Source organism: Fundulus heteroclitus, chromosome 3 (genome assembly GCF_011125445.2).
Source record: "Fundulus heteroclitus isolate FHET01 chromosome 3, MU-UCD_Fhet_4.1, whole genome shotgun sequence".
NCBI classification, from domain to species: Eukaryota; Metazoa; Chordata; class Actinopteri; order Cyprinodontiformes; family Fundulidae; genus Fundulus; species Fundulus heteroclitus.
This window is the reverse complement of record NC_046363.1, coordinates 36,411,344-36,430,828: the sequence shown is the minus strand read 5'-3', so window position 1 is coordinate 36,430,828 and position 19,485 is coordinate 36,411,344. Positions and strand designations below refer to the sequence as shown.

The window sequence follows — 19,485 nt, the reverse complement described above, 5'->3', positions numbered from 1 at the left end:
GTACCGGTAATTCATTTGCATCGGGCCTTTTAGAGACGAAACTTTCTTTATAGACGCAATACGTTCTCCAGGATGTAGGCCTGTGCCTTAAATTTAGAGCCCCAAGCAGCCTATAAGCATGCCTAGCCCAGGGTTGATTTGCATATGTTCATGCAAGAATCCGTTTTTCTGAGTTCTCTTAGTCCTGTTTTGGCCGATTTCTAAAGTACAAATACAAAAGTTCACTATGTATACAAGTCATATGCTTACAGTGGTTAGATTTAGCAATGGAACCTGAAAAACAAAAAGACTGCAGGGAAGAGGATGGAAGCATAAATTACATTAGAATCTCTGTTTGTCATTGCAACCTCCGTGCATTCCAATTTAATTTGTCCATCTAACCCATCCTTTAGGGACAAGTGTGCTTCCACTGTGCAGCAGACAGGGAGCATTCTGGGACGAGGGGTCTTACTCAGGGATCCAGAGTGGATTTGAACCAGGGAACTTGCAGCCTTTCCAGGATGCAATGGCCAGAAAGGATAGATAGATAGATAGATAGATAGATGTATTCTAGAAATTTCAAGACTCAATACATTAATCAAGAGATTTTATTATCATTAGAAAACCATAACATAATTTAGCAGACTCCCTTCTTAAAAGGCCCACATATAGCACACACAATTTAAGTAAAATGCTTGTAAATATATATATAAAAGTTAACAATTTTTACATCATTGTACACTGATCAGACCAAGGGTACATTTACATGTATTTCTTTCCATTGCAAAAAATAAAATAAAAATAAAAATCCAGCTAACTTTATTTTAGTAAAACTAAATTCATAGCACAGGTAGGCAGTGAATTTAGCTGACTCTATAAATTGAATTAGCAGGTGTGCTTAGAGTCACTGTAAAGTTAAGCTCAAAAAATGGTTACCTCCAAAGAAAAATGAGTTTACCAAATCATGAAGGGCTTCACTCCCTTACCCGAGAGCTAAAGGAGTGAAGCAGTCTTCAAGATGTCCAAAAAGGGTCCACATGAGTGTCAATGTGGCATCCCCCTTTGTTGTTTGGGACATTTGAAAAAAAAAAATAATAATAATAAAGGGGAGAGATACGGTGGGCTGCATACACAACTACCAACAACCATGAGTCCTGTCCATTCCGACAATAACACATCCTGCTACAATCCATGAAAAGGGATTGCTTCTCATCTAGGTAGTGGGCTGCTACTCACATTACTAGGCTTAAAACATATTCTAAAAGGGACTTGTTCCAACAATCCCATGAGCAGATTTGTCAGATTTTTCAGTAAATGGAAACTCCAAGCACTAAAATGACCAAGATCAGTCGCCATCAGGGAGGATTTGGGCCAGAAGTAGGCATCAAGCATGCATGTATAAAGGATTAACACTGGAAAGGTTGACTCTTAAAATACTTTTTATTTGCTACCAAATCTATGGGACATTTGGAAATGACCACAAAAGTGTAAAATTGTAAGAATAAATAAAAATTCTGTTGAAGCCAAAAAACAATTTACAGCAAGTAAAAAAAAAAAAAAAAAAAAAAAAAAATCAAGAATTTGAGCTTGCTTTCATAATTGACTTAGTTGTTTTTAGCTTGGCTAATAGGGACAGGGGGTGGTATTGTAATTCTATTTGTGATATTGGGGTTTTAAACAGCAAATGAAAGTTATAAAAACATACAAAAACGTTTTTTCTGTCAAGCAGAAATCTCAAAAAACTAAAACATATTCCACAAAACAGTTTATTATTAGTCTGTTCCACTCAAAAATTATTTCACAAAGAAATCAGAACATTTCCAATAAGAAAAAACAGGTCAAAAAAACAAAACAAGCAAACATAGATGTTACATATTAAGAATACAGAATACAGAAAGGACAAACCAAATCAATTAACGCAAAAAAACAAAAACAAAAACAAGCTTTTGAATTTGTTTTGTTACAATCTGAAGCAAATGAGATTTCTTATAGAAACAGAATTATTTTACTACACTAAAAACATTTTAAAAGGTCACTTTTAGTGTCTTTTTTATTCTTTACACAGGAGTTTGTTGGTATCGCAAATTACTGTATTTGCACTGATAAAGGGCACTTTTCCATCTGAAGTGGTTGTGAGGGTGATTTTGAAGCAGGATTTTGGATGGCAACCCAACTAAACAAGATTATTGCTCAGATCATTTTACTGATGAGTAATATTTCCACATTGCTGGTCAGCTCTAGGGGACTATGTCCAATGTGATGATTAGAGCTGAATCATAAATGCCATGTTTTGATCATTATGTAACACAAAATGATTTTTATCTGTTAAAGGTGCTCTAAGAATAAAACGTATCTGTACTTTTATTTGCAACTATTGCCATTTTGGTGATTAGTAAAAAAATATATTTTATAAAAAAATGCAACAAAACTTGATAATGTTTTTTTTTTTCCTTTATTGTTTTTTTAAGAAGTGTCAGTCAATGCATATGTTAGAATAGGTTTGCACTGCTTTTCATGTTACTGTACCATGTAATAAAAAAAAAAAAGTTTGATGGAACAATTTAAAAGTCTGATTATGTTACTTTTAATGTTTACCGTTTTGGACGCTAAGTCTGACCCAAGACTGCCAGCTAAATGAGACCTCATCTGTGTTGCGAGTGATAAAAACTAGGGTTATATTTTAGTTTTAGTAGCATTACAGGGATGAACATAGTCTTATTTGGTTTTGTTTTGCACTACACGTAATATGAGTTTGAGTTTTACTTTCCCGTTTTAAAATGAAAATATCTAGTCAAAACAGTCCACACAATTACTGTGGTATTTTCAAGATTACAATCGCAAAGACTGACACCACAAAGCAAATGTAACGCAACAGAGTAAGCAGGCTTACTGGCTGTCACAGACAAATCCAGTTACAACAACGTATGTAGGAATTTATATCCGGAACGCACGCAATGCTTTTCCCGACTGAAACACCTGAGTTCTTGACTTAATCACACATTGGACTCATCATATTAAAGGTGTTTTGGACATCAGCTGTGGACATTGTTATTACTAGTGTCCTTGCTTCTGAACAGAACGGGTTTAATCACTGGGGACCGTGTTTTGGTGAGCCGGCTGCTGCTGACCAGATGCTGCTGTTGTGGATTAGCAGAAAATATCAGGTGGTATATTCTTGGACACACAGGATATGCATTTAGTTCATATTTATCAATCCAGTTTCCCAAAAGTTTAGGCTAAATCATTTATTATGACATTTTTCTTTTAAATATTATCAAAGTAATGTACTCAAGTTTTTTGTGCCTCAGATGAAACAAAGAAAAAATCTTTTTCAAAGGATGTTGCAAAGGGAAAGAATAAAAGCGTGTGATATGTAATTTCTCAGACTTGGAGTGAAGCTACACAGTCCCAACCTCAGGAACATGCCCAGCTAGTTTCAGTGTGAAATCCAAATCAATCAAGAACCTATTCTTTCTCTTGTGCTATTTCTCATAAACATAAATAAAAGCATGGTGTGTTTTATACTGATTAACAGACCATTTATTATTGTTGGAGCCTTAATCTTCTGTACAGAATAAATAAATTTCACATTTTAGGACACAATAGGTGTGTTTCTTTACAGCCATATAAAAGCTTTTCAGCAGGGCCTAGAATTGGGTGAAGTGACAATAATAACAAACTGAATAAACTGATTTTTAATGTTTTTGTGGCTTTTGTGAACCAGATATGGAGCTTAAGGTCTCCTTTTTCAACCAGAAGAACTTCTTGACAGACTCCTATGTTAAAATGTGCAAAGCGAGGTTTTAACATGTTGGCAATGCAAAACCTTTTATTACAGGTTGAGTTTTCCTCACTTTCAAGGTACAATTGTCTTCCTGGGTCAAACTCAAGCAATCAGCTGCAGCAAAAAATGTCGCCTCCTATTAAGAGTATTCGTACCAATGAAGGTTTGGCTTATGTTTTCACCCAAGCTTCAAATAACCATCCGACTTTCTGATCTTCCAAACACTCAAAGCGGTCACTGCTCGTCATTGCTCTCGTCATTTGGACGTTTGAAGCCCTCTTCCTGTTTCTTTACCATTTCTGCATAAAGGCCACCTTTCGCCATTAGTTCATCGTGACTGCCTTCCTCCTCCACTGTCCCGTTGTTGAGAACAACGACATGAGTGGCTGTCTTTGCAACACTCATCTTATTGGAAATCATCAGCACAGAGCAGTCCTCTGCCAGCATCATCAGAGCTTCACGGACCTGGGGAGCACAATAAAGAATTGTCTTTGAATGAAGAAAAAAGTATTATATATAAAACAGGGAAAGCTCAACCCTATGGAGCTATTGTGGGACCAGCTTAAGAAGTGGACAGTCATCTGCATTGTTGATGTCTTTGCAGCAATCCCTCATACTGAGCATGCACGAAGCGACAGTGGAGAGGAACACTCCCCTTTAACAGGGAGGAAAAGCTCCAGAAGAACCAGGCTCTGTCTAAGTGGCCATTTGCCTCGACTGACTGGGGGCTAGAGAAGACAGAGTAGAAAAAAATAAAGCTAAAAAAAAAATTAAGGAACAAATTTAAATCAATATAATATCAAGTCAATTAAACATCAGCAACATTGGTCTAATCAGGTCAATAGTAGAGGGGGTTGTTAATCAGTGTTGGCTGTTTTGATGTTAATGAAATTAACAACAGGTGCACAAAGGGGGGGGGGGGGCAACAATGAGACAGCTCCAAAAACAGAAATGGTTTGTCAGTGGAACTGCTGGATGAATGAGGCAATACCTAGACTCTACAGAGCTTTCACAGGCAGCCCAAGTCAACCAGGATGCCGCATCAATATGTGCTACAGCCAGAAGGTTTGCTGTGTCTCCAAGCACAGTCTCAAGAGCATGGAGGAGATTTCAGGAGAGAGGCTGTTACCCTAGGGGAGCTGGACAGGGCCAATGGAGGTCCTTAAGTCTTCAGCAGGACCGGTATCTGCTCCTTTGTGCCAAGAGGAACAGGATGGGTACTGTCAGAGCCCTAGGAAGTGACCTCCAGTAGGCCACTGATATTAATGTCTCCTGACCAAACCATCAGAAACAGACTTCAGAAGGGAGGCCTGAGGGCAAGACGTCCTCTAGTAGGACCTATGCTCACAGCTCAGCACAGTGGAGCCTGGCAGCGTCAACTAGCATTTGCCAGAGAACATCGGACAGGTCCACCACTAGTACCCTGCTCTTTTAACAGCTGAGATAAGAGTCACTATGACCTCATGTGTCAGACGTGAAAGGGTCTGGAGAAGCTGCGATGAACGTTATGCTGAACGAAGTTCAGCATGACCAGTGATGCTGGTTCAGTGTTGGTCTGGGGAGACCTATCCACGGAGGCATGCACAGACACGTACAGGATCAACAATGGAAACCTGACTGCCATTAGGTATCAGGATGAAGCCCCTAGACCCATTTTTAGACCCTCCACTGGTGCAGTGGGTCCTGGGTTCCTCCTGGTGCATGATAATGCCTGACTTGATGCGGCAAGAGTATGCAGGCAGTTCCTGGAGGATAAATTAATTGATACCATTGACTGGCCTCCATGCTCCTCTGACCTCAACGAAATAGAAAATCCCTGGAAAATCATGTTTAGGCCCATCTGCCTCCACCAGGTTCCACCTCAGACTGTCCAGGAGATGCCCTGGTCAAGGTCTGGGAGGAGACACCATCCATCATCTCACAAGGATCATGCTAACCTCGTCAGGCATGCATAGAAAGACATGGGGGCCATACAAACTACTGAAGACCATTTCAAGTTGCTGCAATGACATCTCAGAAAACTGAACTACCCATCAGAATCAGGTTCTCAGTTAAGCTTTCTTTGAGACTTTGGATTAACCTCTCTGTTGATCACTTACAGTCTATATATATGAAGAGTAGAAGCATTTGCTACCTGGTATTCATTTTCTGTGTCCAAATCACTGGTGGCGTTGTCCAGGATCAGGATTTTTGGTTTTCTGATTAAAGCCCTGGCGATGGCAATGCGTTGCTTTTGACCTCCAGACACTTGACCGCCCTTCTCCCCGGCATCTACATAAAAGAAGCATATAAAGTTGAAAACAGCACATTTCTTAGTAGCTAGAAATTCTCATAGTTATACCTAATGATATACATACTGGAAAAATAGGGCCTATTTATTTTTATGGGGAAGCAGAAAATTAATCTAAGAACTCCCTTATCTGATGCAAAGAGAGCTTCTCAGAAGGTATCAAGCACTGCACTGAAATATATTGAGTGATTATATTGCTTCAGCGGATGACTTGAAGTCAATTAAAAACACATTTTTGATTGAAGCATGTCAATATGTCTGAGAACAACATAGAAAAATCAATAAAGCACTTGAACATGCACCAGCGCAGCTATAACTCCCCCACACACACACGCGCAGGGTTTTGCTATCATTACGTTGTTTTTGGGTGTTGTGCTGAAGCCTGAGTTTGGGGTCCTCCTCCTCTTTGGCTGGTCTTATATTTAATTTGATCATAAAATAAACAATATATAGTTGGTATTGCAGAACAGTGAAATACTTTGAGCAGTATAATTTTCACCGTAATAACTCCATGATGAGTTTATTTTACAAACTAGGGAGCTTCTGTGGCGAACCTGTGTCGTATCCTTTTGAAAGCTCAGAGATGAACTTGTGGGCGCTAGCCTGCTTAGCAGCTCTGTACATGTCCTCGTCTGAGGCGCCCTCGCAGCCGTACTTGATGTTCTCCCGGACGGAGCGGGCAAACAGCACGCAGTCCTGGCTCACCACAGCCATCTATCAAAACACAGAAAAGAATGAGGCTTTACTTTAGTTTTGAGCTTTATTCCAGGTAAAAATTGTTCTATAAACAGATGGAATCCGTTTCAACAACTAATTTCAGTTCAATTTTATTTATAGAACGCCAATTCACAACATATGTCATCTTAAGGTGCTTTACAAAGTCAAATTCAATCAAATCATACAGACAGATTGGTCAAAAAGTCTTGACAAGCAGCATTCACTCCTCGTGAATGAGCGTAGAGCCACAGTGACAGTCGTCTGCATTGTTGATGGCTTTGCAGCAATCCCTCATATTTAGAATGCATGAAGCGACAGTGGAGAGGAAAACTCCCCTTTAACAGGGAGGAAAACCTCCAGCAGAACCAGAACCAGACTCAGTGTGAACGCCTCGAACCACTGGGGTTTAGAGAAGACAGAGCAGAGACACAAAAAGCACAGAAGCTCACATCGGTCCAGGAATACTTTCTATGTTATATGGTAATGGATGGTAATAATCAACTAAAGCAACTCCTGATGGATTTTTTAGGTAAAGACAAAAAAACACATGTATGTATTTATAACAGAGACAGTTCTGTATGAATGTAAATGTTCATCAAGACAGAATCATTTTTAAACTGAAGTGCATTTTATAACCTACAAACCAGGTGACCTGTGTCTAAAAAGTAACCCTGTGTGACATAGATGTTGCCCTTTGGCAACACTATTTAACCACTATTGTTTGGAAACTAGCGCCATTAATTTTGAATAAACATTTCAGATAAAAAAATATATATATTAGTTGATAATCTGATAGACTGAATCTATTACAGTGGAACCTCCAAATACCTCTACATTCATTCACAGAAGCAATTTGTATGTTGAAAAGTTGTGTTTTACATAATGAATGTTGGAGTAGAGGGTCAATTTGTGACTTAAAGAAACCCATCATAGTGAGTTCAACCTTCAGCATTCTGGACCCAAAAACCAAGACGACATGCACAAATGCAGTCTGATACAAAACTATCAAGATGTGCTGGCAATAAAAAGACTGAGACTGTGCAGCAACTCTTCTGCCGGGGCTTCAAAATGTTAGGAAAAGTCCCATAAGTCCGTGGGACAGCTGTGTTTGATTGATGCTGCGCACAGAAGCCTTGCATCTTTTTGATCGCTGCACACAACTCTGATGTCTGTGGGAGTAAACACCACGACTGTCAGCGGTGTAGCTTGTCAAGCACAGGGGAAGCAGGGGAAACAGCAGAGGAGAGAAAGTGCTAATGTAGCGCCAACACATGAAGTTTATACTGTATTCAGTTTATACAACAGCCAGGCCACAGGAGGTGCACACAGAGCTGGATTACACTATCCACTGTGCCTGCTAACGATGTCCTACATGTTTATATTCTAAGTAAAATTCATAAATGGGGCATCTATGTGATGTTTGTATCAGGAGAAATGTGTAATCAGATGCACCTTCAGAAGTTCTACTGTATTTAAATCAGTAGAATTTTGTAATTAATGATTTTGATCTAAAGCTAGCTTTAGCTTCATCCCTTTTCTATTTTTTTGAGTTAAAGATTTTATGTAATATTGTTGGTCTTGACCTTATTTTGTCCAACAGAGATTACACCTTTTTGGGAAATAACAACTTGGAAAGACTAACCATCGTAGCAAATTGCAGAATGTGTCTGGGTCACATTTTTTATTTTTGTATACATGTATTTAATAAATGCATTTATATTTATTTATTTTTATTTCATTTGATATCACTGCCTTTTTTTTTTTTTTACAGTTTTCAGCTTCATCTATTTCTTATACAATATTAATATAGTCAGTTTTTGACCACTAATAAACAAGTTTTCTCTTTAAATCTGAGAGTACTGTCGGTTGAAATCTAAAAAAGCTCCCTGAATTCATTTTTGGGAGACCATATTAAGAGGTTTTCCTGTAGCTATCCGTGACAGTTCACTTCACTGAGGCATAAAAATATGTTCAGGTTATGTTTACATGTTCCATCTGATTATAAAACTAGGTTTCTTGTTGATACCCACCTTTTCATGTAGGTACTGGTCCTTGTAGTCTTTCAGTGGTTTCCCGTCCAGCAGGATTTCCCCAGATTGTGGCTGATAAAACCTCTCAAGTAGCTTGACACAGGTTGTCTTCCCTGATCTGTTAAGCCCCACTAGGGCAGTGATTTTGCCCGGCACTACCTCCAGAGACACATCCTTTTATAAAAAGAGGATTTGGTTAAAACAAGCTGCAAGGGAAAAGGTCAGCAACTGCAGAGATGGGTACATACCTTAAGTACAACACTGTTGTCATCTGTCTTCCCAGAATAAGAAAACCGAACATTTTTAAACTCAACGTGTCCTTTAAGATTCTCAGGAGCCAAACTGCCCGGAGGAGGTATTTGAGGTTTCCTATCGAGATATTCGAAAATCTTCTCGGAGGCGCCGATTGCTTTTTTTACCTCTGGGTAGTAGCGCATGACAGCCTGAAAGAAAATGAGCGGCGAATAATAAAAACATTTTAATATGAATAAAACAGTAGGTTCCTTTTTTCAGGGTTTGGGGCTCACCTCAACAGCGGAAGCAAACTGAAGCTCGTAGAGAACAAAAGAGACCAGGTCTCCGCTGCTAACAGCCCCCCGGGTCACCAGCGTCCCACCGTAGTACAAAATACACACCTTCAAGGCCAAAGTGGTCATCTGCAAGAAAAAAAGACAGTCGTTCACAAAGAATTCATCAAATAGCAGTCATCTTGAAATGAGGAATGACGACAGCAGCTAAAATCTTTGTTAGGTCCCTTCACAACGGATGATTTCAATGAATGTTTAAACATTGCTGCTTTCAAAAAAACCCCACTGCCTACCCTGCTGTCTTACTCCTGTGTTACTCCAATGGGACTCCAATCCTTGCAACAAAATGTCCTTACAATGTATAAAATGTTGCTATATATGCTATATACAAGCGGTTTCTGGACCTTCACCATTAGTTTCGGCCTCACTAAAATTGGAGGAAATGCTGTCAGTATTTTTATCTGATCAGCAACACCAGACGGTGCAGGTAAATGGGTTTTCTTTGCAAAGGACTGCTCCCTGCTGAGCGTCTCTCTCTGTTCAATGATCCAGTGCAGCACTGTCAGGAGAAACAATGTGATAAAAAAACAAAAGTTGCAGGGCTGGGCGATATGGCTTGAAAATAAAATCTCCAATTTTATTATACTGAACCCGATTAAATCGATTTTTGTCCCCCCACCTTTTCATTTCACAAAAAGAAATGAAAGAAAATGATTTTAAAAACGTGCTTTTATGTCGAGCATTTTGTCTGGGAGTTGACCTGGACTCAAAGTGCAACTAAATATAAGCTGTGAAACATGCTTGTAAAACAAGATGGCGGTCCTGCCATTGTAAAGAGTGAAAGTATGACAAGATGTTTGCTGATAGCGGTGTTACACAATGAGCTAAGAACAGTAAAAAAAAGGAAATGAATACATTTTGACGGTACATTTACCTGAACATATATTCAGCATTGCATACTTTTCTCTTCATGGACGCCCAATGAGTGCATTAGCAAAATAAAACTCAGATTTTCCAAAAATTAAATCCCAGCCTAGCCCTACAAAGTTGTGTTTTAGCATGGTCAATCACAGCGAGATTCAAAAACCGAAAGTAGTTTCCTATGTTTTCCCTCCTAATCACTATACACAACGCCAGGACTTCTCAGGAAATACATTTTGCTTCAGAACTGCAGAGTGAAAAAAATCCCACCTTCCTGTAGTCCCTCAGTAACTGGCCTACATTAATATGGAGTTGTGCACGCAGGGGGCGTAGATCCTACCAATCCCTATGTGCAATGGGCTGTTTAGGAGAAATGGATTAAATAATATTTGCAGTAAGAAACACAACTCCAGAAGTTTATTTCACATGTTTTGCAGCAGGTTTATCATTAATGGCGCACCTGCTAGTGGGAGCATTGTTACATTTTTGGTCCCTTGGGTAACACGTGAGAGTGCTAACACCAATGAGTTTTCCAATATATGTTTCTCACTTTCAGATTAAAAAGATCTGATCCTATTTTATCTTCTGCACTCATTTTAAGTAACTAACACACACATAAATGCTAAAAAACAGCAGCAATAACCCTTAGTGGCAGTAATACACTCACGCTGTTGGCCCAGGTAGACGCGGCGTAAGCTACCGCCTCCTGCTTGTTGAGAGAGTACGTTTCGTCCAGCCGCCGCCTGTACTTCTCCGTCTCACCGTCCTCGTTGGCGAAACTCCTCACGGTCTTCATGTTGGAGAAGGTCTCCGTGGCTACCTGGTTGGCTTTTGCCAGAGAGTCCTGCACCTTCACAGCAATAGTCTAATGCATGAACACAACAAACAAAAATCATTTACAGGACAGATTTATGCAGCACGTAAACAAATACCATCCATCTGTGATCATTTTTCAAGAGCCCATCAGATGACAATAAGGATTCTAATGAGAAAGAAACGGAACAAGCGATCAAAGAGCAAATACATAAATGCAATGTCGCAGCATTAGCAAGCAAAATAAAAAATATGGAATAAAATAATGTTAAAATAGGGTAAACAGGTAAAATTAGAAAAATGCATCTTATAAATGGCAAAAAAAACCTAAAATAAAAAATAACTGTGAATCCAGAGGGGAGCGTTTCCTTGAGCAACGTCACCTGGTGGAAATGTCCGGTGAGCTCGGGGATGACCCAGATGATGGGGAGTCCCATGCAGGTGAGCAGGGTCATTTTCCACGACTGGCTCACCATGAAGAAGAGCAGGAAGCCGAAACGAGCCGTGTACCACATCAGCAGACTCAGCTTCTCGCTCAGCGCCTCGCTCATGTCGTTGGTGTCCGTGGTGATACGGGACACCAGCTCACCTGAGGTAAAGCAGAATTTACAGCTCAACGCAATGGATGCATGGTTTTTTTTTTCCCTAATCATCTCAAAAGCTACACTGAGATTATTTAGAAAGGTTCAATTAATATTTTTGGCGTGCATGACAGATGTTGACATTTGTAGAGCGTTGAGGATATTTCTACCTGTGGGAGAGGCGTCAAAGAAAGCGATCTCCTGTCTGAGCACAGCCTGGAAAACGGCTCCCTGCACTGAGGTGTGAATGAGGCTCATCGTCACGTTGTAGGTCAGGTCGCACAGAAACTCGAACACAGCGCTGAAGCAGACACAAAAAATGTTAAATGTTGAAATTATATCACTTGTGGTACTACTGTTACATTGTGACTCCTCCTGTAGAAAGGCCCATGTGTAAAAAGTGTAAATAACCCAAAAAAAAATTAGACTTTTTTTTATCGCATCACAATTCCACTTTTTAACCATACAGATATAATTTTACCATAGGTTACGAAGACAGTTTGTCCTCTTTTATACAATAAAAATTCTCTTAGCCATCAGACAGACAGGTTCTGTACAAGAAACCTTTATGTGGCAGAAAATAACCAGTAAGGCCTTGTGGCAATTATGTCGGCTGGATTTTTATCCTAGACTACTTTTACTACTTTTGGAAAAGCTTCTTTTATTTAAATTTAGAGTTTTAATTTCTTTGTAGAGACTAGAAGAGAGAAATAAGTAGACATTTAAGGCACTCCACTCTAAAGCAAAAAAAAAAAAAAAAAAAAAAAAATTGTGACACAAAGGAGTTTCAAAACCCTTCAAAATGGTTTGAGTGAAACAGATTTGTGTTCCCGGTGGTCTACAGCTGAAGTGTGGGGTGAGTGGAGGGTATATGGAGACTTTGAAAGAGCTTGTGGGGTCTAATCATTATGTTCAGTACGCCAGCAGGTGTGCCACGTGGCGTTGAAACAATGCCACAATGGTAACTGTAAGTCACTGTATTTATGTAGTATTTTCACATTGGGAAAAGTTATTATGTTCTTCTTAGCCTTCTTTATTGCATGAAGTTAAGGGAAAATTAATTGAAACGTTTTATTTCCCCTTGTTCTTTTTTTTTTTTAAACTGTAAGCTTTTTCTCTTGTTCTTTTTTTTTAAAGAAAAAAAAAAAGAACAAGAGAAAAAGCTTACAGTTTTGGAAGTGAAACTTTTCAAAAATGCTTTGAGCTTTAAAATGAAGACAAATCCTGCCTTGTTGTACAGCCTCTGCTGCCTTACTGACAAAGCTGGTTTGTTTATCCGTCTCTGTTTTTCTGAGTGGTTATTTCCCATTAGAAAAACAAGAGTGAAAAAAAAAAAAGGTTTTAATGAATGCTCTCCCAACTGTGACCTCTAAAAGACAGGTAAGTATATCTCAAACTGCACATTTGTGATTTTTGTGTAAATTCCTATTCTTAAGTAGATATTTGACCACATAACATAATTTTCAAAATTGCTTCTGAAATTGCAGATCAATTGTTCTACTATCTTAGTAAAGGTCCGTGTGGAAAAGATAATAACGTCTAATAACTTTTTACATATAATTATAATATATTCCATATATTATATTTTTTGGTCAAAGACGAGTGTGAAGACAGTCTGTGACGACACATGTAATGCATTACCTGGCAAAAGTCAGCAGTGTCATGATTGTGATGGCCTGGGAGAAGGCATCTGGTGCTTCTTCGTTTATGATCCAGTCTGCCATACGACCGGTGTACTGGGGAATAGCCATCTCACCTGCAGCCAAGAAAAATCAAGCACTAAACTTTAGTTTAAAAAAAAAAAAACTCAAACACTGAAGATTAAAAAAGGCAGTTGTCACAAGGTACCATAAGATGAGAGAACAACTAGAGCCAACACCACGATGAAGCGCCTCGTATACGGCAGCATGTATCCCATCAGCCTCTTCAGAGCGGCTCGGCTGTCCGGTCCGGGCTTCTCCGCCTTCTTCTTAGACGGAGCGCTGGTCACAAACGATGAAACGTATCGACTCCAGTAGAGCCAGCCCACCGCGGTCACTGCATAACCCTGTAACACCTGCAGCACAAACCATTACGTCAATCACCATGCTCCAGAGAGCTGAAATAAGCTCAAATTAACTATTTAACGTACTTTACTAAATGCCTGGCAGCCTTTCTTAAATTGGTATGTGATATCTGGCATTATACAGACTAATTTAGACTAGATTTCACTTTTCTGACTTCAAGAACACATTTGGCAGTAGGGCTGGAGGATAATTCAATAACGATATATATTGATCATGTGGTTCAATAGAAAAAAAAAAGGGGTCAATAAAAAATTTGATAGAAGAAAGGTTTTCCTTCCTTTTGCCCAACATGTAGGTTCATGTTAGTTATTACACCTTCCCAACCAAACCCAAACGCAGACCCAGGAAAGCTCCTTCACCAAGCTTCAGAGAGTTCAGAGAGCATGAGCTCTTTTTTTCTTCCTTTAAGACTTGTTGGTTGAATAAAGGGTCTGTCTTTATTTAAAAATAGGTCTTTAAGCAATAGCATAAAATGGCCAAGGCTGCACTTAAAATATAGGTTTAGAACGTTTTGATAATTATCAATATCGATACATATTATTTCTATTTATCAATATTTTTTTTTCTATATTGTCCAGCCTTATTTTCATCCATCCATCCATTCTCTTCCGCTCATCCGGGGTCGGGTTGCGGGGGTAGCAGCTTCAGTAGGGAGGCCCAGACGTCCCTCTCCCCGGCCACTTGGGCCAGCTCCTCAGGAGGAACCCCAAGGCGTTCCCAGGCCAGCAGAGAGACATAGTCCCTCCAGCGTGTCCTGGGTCTTCCCCTGGGCCTCCTCCTGGTGGGACGTGCCCGGAACACCTCACCAGGGAGGCGTCCAGGAGGCATCCTGACCAGATGCCCGAGCCACCTCAACTGGCTCCTCTCGACGTGGAGGAGCAGCGGCTCTACTCTGAGTCCCACTGAGCTATATAATACACTGGAGTGCTAATCACCATCTGTTTGAGCGAGTCGCTTTGAAGCCACCGGCCGCCATATTGGTACTCCCTATTTTCCCCCAGTAACTAGGGAATATGTGCGCTACAGCATCGAATAACGAGGATTTTCTCATGTTCGGGGGGGGCTTAAGACTTTTAAAATGACAAATGCCATATACTTTTATGTTATGTTCTAAAAATATCAAGTACTGAGAAAGTCATGTGCTGAAATATTTTGCATTTTATTCATTTAAATATGTATGTTTAACATTTATAAATATATAAATAACAATATACAAAAACATATATTTACATATGTGTATACATATGTATACATATATACATATACACATACTTTTATATACATATATATATTTAATATGAATAACATGCAAAATATTTCAGCACCTAATTTCCTAGTAGTTCATAGTGTTAGTATATCCAATGACTAGAATTACCTGTGAAACGTTTTCACACAGCCAGAAAACTGCTTGTTGTTGCAACCAAATCCTATGATATTCTGTGAGAGTAGGGAGGAGCCTATCTCTAAGGGAGAGCCCAGACACACTACGGAGAAAACTCATTTCAGCCGCTTGTATCCGGGATCTCGTTCTTTCGGTCACGACCCAAAGCTCGTGACCATAGATGAGGGTAGGAACGTAGATCGACCGGTAAATCGAGAGCTTCGCCTTTTGGGTCAGCATATGATTTCATTTTAGTCTCCATGACTCCAGCCTCTGGTGGTATCCGGACAGCTTTCACTGCATGGTTTGTGTTCAAACGAGAGCCTTGATGGCTGCCGTTCACCTTTGGAGAACATTGAACTCGAATGCTGCGGTTTACCACACAACACTCTTGAGCTCTGCTAGGACAAATGCTTAAAACAAACTTGTACTTTGTGTTGCAGCATTTTTGCCTCGCGGGCATGAACTTGGGCACTGCTGTCTGCATGTGCTTCAGGCTCTTACGGCCACATTTTTGCCTCTGTTGAGACCTGACGTCAATTCTGTATGCCTCTTGCTTTAAACTTAATTTCAAATGAAGTCATGTCCCAAATATGCTGAGTTGGTCTACATCCAATTTCTGTAGTCAGTCCACAGGAGCATGCTGCAGCTCCTTGCTTGCAGCATGCTCCGTTTCTTTTAATGACGTCACCTGGCTGCAGGTGAAGCAGACAGGAGCAGCAGATACTTTCAAAATTGAAAGTATTACTATAATAGCAGCACACATGTTGCCTCCAGTTTACACAAATTTACATGATTTTGTCTGCAAATTAGCCTTAACAGGATTATGATTTCATCGAACCATAAAATCTTGCAGTGCAGGTAAAGTAGCCGCAGGTTAAACCGGTTTTATTGTGCTGTCTTCAGCTACATTTTTGGACCCGTTTTACTTTCTTTCAAGAAAAATCTTAAAACTATTTATATAAGAGCAACATTAATAAGAATTATGACAAATCTGAATAAAGTTTCTACGAGCAAAAGGAGCATGAGAGAAGTAAATCAAGTTGCAATGACAAAACCACTATGCAAACGGATGCATGTAAGTTAATCAATACCAATAATTTTTAATTACTTTAAATAATTGTCATTAAAAAATGACGTTTCTTTAAAAGTCACTGACTATAAAACTGATGAATCGTTGCAAATTAGATCAGGCTGTTTCAGCAGAAATTAGAAATAATTGCTGCTAGGTAGAACTCTTGCTCCAACCCTTTTACGCCGCTACTTTTTTGTGCCTTTGTTGCTTTTTATTAAACTTTACGAGATGGTACCGTCTACCACTGGAGGCTTCGCTCTAACCATGCACCAATTCGTCCCCAACCAGGTCAGCATTTCGTTTCAGCTTTGACAACTGAGGGGTGAAAGTTATTTTCTATATTTTACTCATATTTTACTGTAAGGACATGTGGTTATGGGACTCCAGTGTCTCCCAGCAGAAGGTCACTTAAGAGTTATTTTCATCTAATCAAGGGTAAGAGTAAATTTGCCCAAATGGGTGACCAGAGCAAAACGAACAGGGATGGTGGTTGAAACAGAGTTTTAAGAAGATGATATAATTGAACACATTTTCACATGACATTTGAGCTTTACATGTCATTTCATATCCACAATTCATGAAAATACTAAACCACGATAAAAAAAAAAAAAGAAACTAATACATTACGGTTTATCTTCATGGCTACAAAATAGTTTGCTTAAACCTATAATATTTAATTGCTTTCACTGTAAAATAACTACACTGTATTGACTAAAATATATATAAAAAAAAGACAATACTTCCTGGATTTGCAAGATATTAGAAAGCCTTGCAATGGCGATGATACTGGCAAATATTGTGACGACTATATACGTTGCAATATGTGCTTATTTTAAACTTTCCTCTCTGTGCATCCATAACTGTGATCTTCAGCATTTTGGGCTTCCCTGCGTAAGCATCTACTCCACCTGGCTAAATATAGCTTAAGCATGTAAAATACAAGTTCACAAGCACACTTAACCAACAAATATTGCACCACAAACATTTCCTTTGCAACGTGAATATTGCATGTTACAATGATGATATGTTCGTGATACATATTTGTGCAGCCTTAATAGTTCCATCTTGTGTATGGCAAAAAAAATAAAGCTTATTGACCCTATAGTTTCAGGTTTTTTGGGCAATGCTCTAAAACATCGGTCCTAATTTGGGTCTATCGCCTCACTAATATCCACATGACTGAATGACACGCAGAAATCACTCACTCACCCGTTCCCAGGAGTGCCATCCCCACAGTTCCCCCACAGTGGACTGCCCCAGCCACCAGAGGAGAGTGGTGAACACCGGGAAGTGGAAGCAAAGCACGCCAACGCTTTGAAGCCCCTCAAAGCTTCTCGCCCACGGGACTCCTCCGGGGTAAGATAAGGCAAGAAAAACCAGGACCAAGGCCCGGGTCAGAGCTCCCCCCCACAGGGTGATGAACGGATGGTGGAGGAGGAGAGGTGAGAGCTGGGCCTGGCGGATGGCGCGCACCACACCCACGTCCAGGCCAACGCAAAGCAGCGGGAAGAAGTAGCTCATTTTCTGCATCACTTGCGGATTCTGCAGAGACGAACAAACACGGGATCAGTTATTAAAACATACGCAGAATAAGAGAAACGTTTCGATTCCAAACCTCACCCTGCAGATGTTTCCCTTTTTCTAGACAGTCTCTCACCCTCACTTCAGGAAACCGTATTACTTAGAGCAAACTAACAGGAAGCATGTCAAAGCAGTCGTGCTGCGGTGTGAAGCTCCGTGATTTGGATTTACATTTGCAACTGCATTTAAAATCAGACGAGTTGCTTGAAGGACCTTCCATTTTTTTTTTGAGGGTATGAGAGACTTTTGTCTTGGCTGTAATCTGCCGGTGAAAATATGCATCAAAAACAACAATGGCGCAGAAAGACGGAAACTTACACCACAGACCAGAAACACTGCTGCAGGTGGTCTTTGCCAAAAAATGTATCATCCCTTCGATTAAATTGAATATTAATTTAAAAAAATCAAAGTCCTGTCCAGGTGATATTTGGTTAGTTTGCAGTTATTCTTTACTCTTTTCATTTTCAGAATTTGTTATTGTTTAATAACCTAACCCTGCTTGACGCTGGTTGGTCTTCATTGTTCACTAACAAACCTCAGAGACCTTCACAAAACAGCAGAGGTTAATTTAAACACAGGTGGACTCTACTTAGGTAACTAATGGAGGAGGTTTGATAGTCTGTGTGTTATCTAGGGGGAGGAAAGGGGGTTCCTTTTTTTATATATATACAATTGAACATTACTTGTGTTGGTCTATCACATAAAAAAATCCAACAAAATATATAAAGGTTTGTGGCTGTATCGAGACATAATATTAAAATGGTTTATCACAGAAAGGTGATTAATTTTTTTACTTTCACTTTGATCAAATCGTTCTTTCCCTTTACTTTCGTTTTTAACTTTTCACCTACGTTTACCTTCAACAATGCTTAACTTGAAATAGATACACGGCGTAGGTCGGGAAGAGACGACTAAAACAACTGCAAGTCCCTTAATTAAAGCCAGAATCAGTAAACATATGCGCTGTTACACCGGTGCTAACACGTTTAGGCTAATGTTACTACACCGAAACCCAAAGCACTTACTAGAATGCCTGTCCACTGGGTGAGTTGGCTGTTCCAGAGCCCAGAAACACTCCAATAATCAACCCGAACTGTCCAAAAAATAAACCTGCGACGGTTCTGTTAGGGACGTGTAGGACCCAGTCGACCTGCTTCTACAAACAGGAGTGAAAGTGAAACCAAGTATTTATACCTCTGCACCGGAAAGTCCCCCGTGGGTCCCCTTCAGCAATGGACGCCACCTGAAATGGGCTATAATAGAACTACTGGACTTTTTTTCGATCTGCTACTGCATAGTTTATTTTTCAATGCAGGAAATAAAAAGCATCATCCTTTAACTCGCTGCTGTGACACGTCAAGAGGGACGCAAATAGCCCAACAGCGACCCCGTGTGGCACCTGGCTTGAACTGCATCTGTCCGTTTATGATTGACGCCAAATGTATCTGAAGCTGTTGGAACAAGATATAACCAGCAACTCAGTTACATAAATATAAAATTACATCAATACACCAAATCATACGATTTGGATTTAAATTTTAAAATCAGACGAGTTGCTTAAAGGACCTTGCATTTTTTTTTTTTTTTTTTTTTTTTTTTTTTTTTTTTTTTGAGGGTTGGAGAGATTTTTGTCTTGGCTGTAATCTGCCGGTGAGAATATGCATCAAAAACAACAATGGCAAGGAATGACGTTTCGAAAATTTACACCACAGACCAGGGACACTGATGCAGGTGGTATTT

General features: G+C 39.7%; 1 protein-coding gene across 2 annotated transcripts; it reads right to left on the bottom strand.

The window, feature by feature from the left end:
• Positions 1–1,400: 1,400 nt before the first annotated feature.
• tap1 (transporter 1, ATP-binding cassette, sub-family B (MDR/TAP)) lies at positions 1,401–19,087 on the bottom strand. 2 transcript variants are annotated; one of them, XM_036135312.1, is made up of 13 exons: positions 18,940–19,087; positions 17,374–17,706; positions 13,491–13,698; positions 13,284–13,398; positions 11,813–11,943; positions 11,445–11,650; positions 10,916–11,113; positions 9,328–9,456; positions 9,049–9,243; positions 8,801–8,974; positions 6,608–6,767; positions 5,898–6,034; positions 1,401–4,228 (listed from the first exon to the last, which is right to left on the bottom strand). In XM_036135312.1, exons 2-13 carry the CDS (start codon positions 17,692–17,694, stop codon positions 3,998–4,000), a joined length of 2,205 nt encoding a protein of 734 aa, XP_035991205.1. In that variant the 5' UTR covers positions 17,695–17,706; positions 18,940–19,087; the 3' UTR covers positions 1,401–3,997. The 2 variants fall into 2 exon arrangements, with proteins under 2 accessions (XP_035991205.1, XP_035991204.1); XM_036135311.1 differs by lacking the exon at positions 18,940–19,087 and adding an exon at positions 18,771–18,894.
• Between the last annotated feature and the right edge of the window lie 398 nt (positions 19,088–19,485).

Coding starts and splice junctions, on each gene's coding strand:
- tap1 (XM_036135312.1), bottom strand. CDS start 17,694: ATGCAGAAAATGAGCTACTTCTTCCCGCTGCTTTGCGTTGGCCTGGAC. Junction 11,944..13,283: donor ACACTGCTGACTTTTGCCAG/GTAATGCATTAC, acceptor TGTCTGCTTCAG/CGCTGTGTTCGAGTTTCTGT. Junction 6,768..8,800: donor ACCAGTACCTACATGAAAAG/GTGGGTATCAAC, acceptor GTGTTTTGATAG/ATGGCTGTGGTGAGCCAGGA.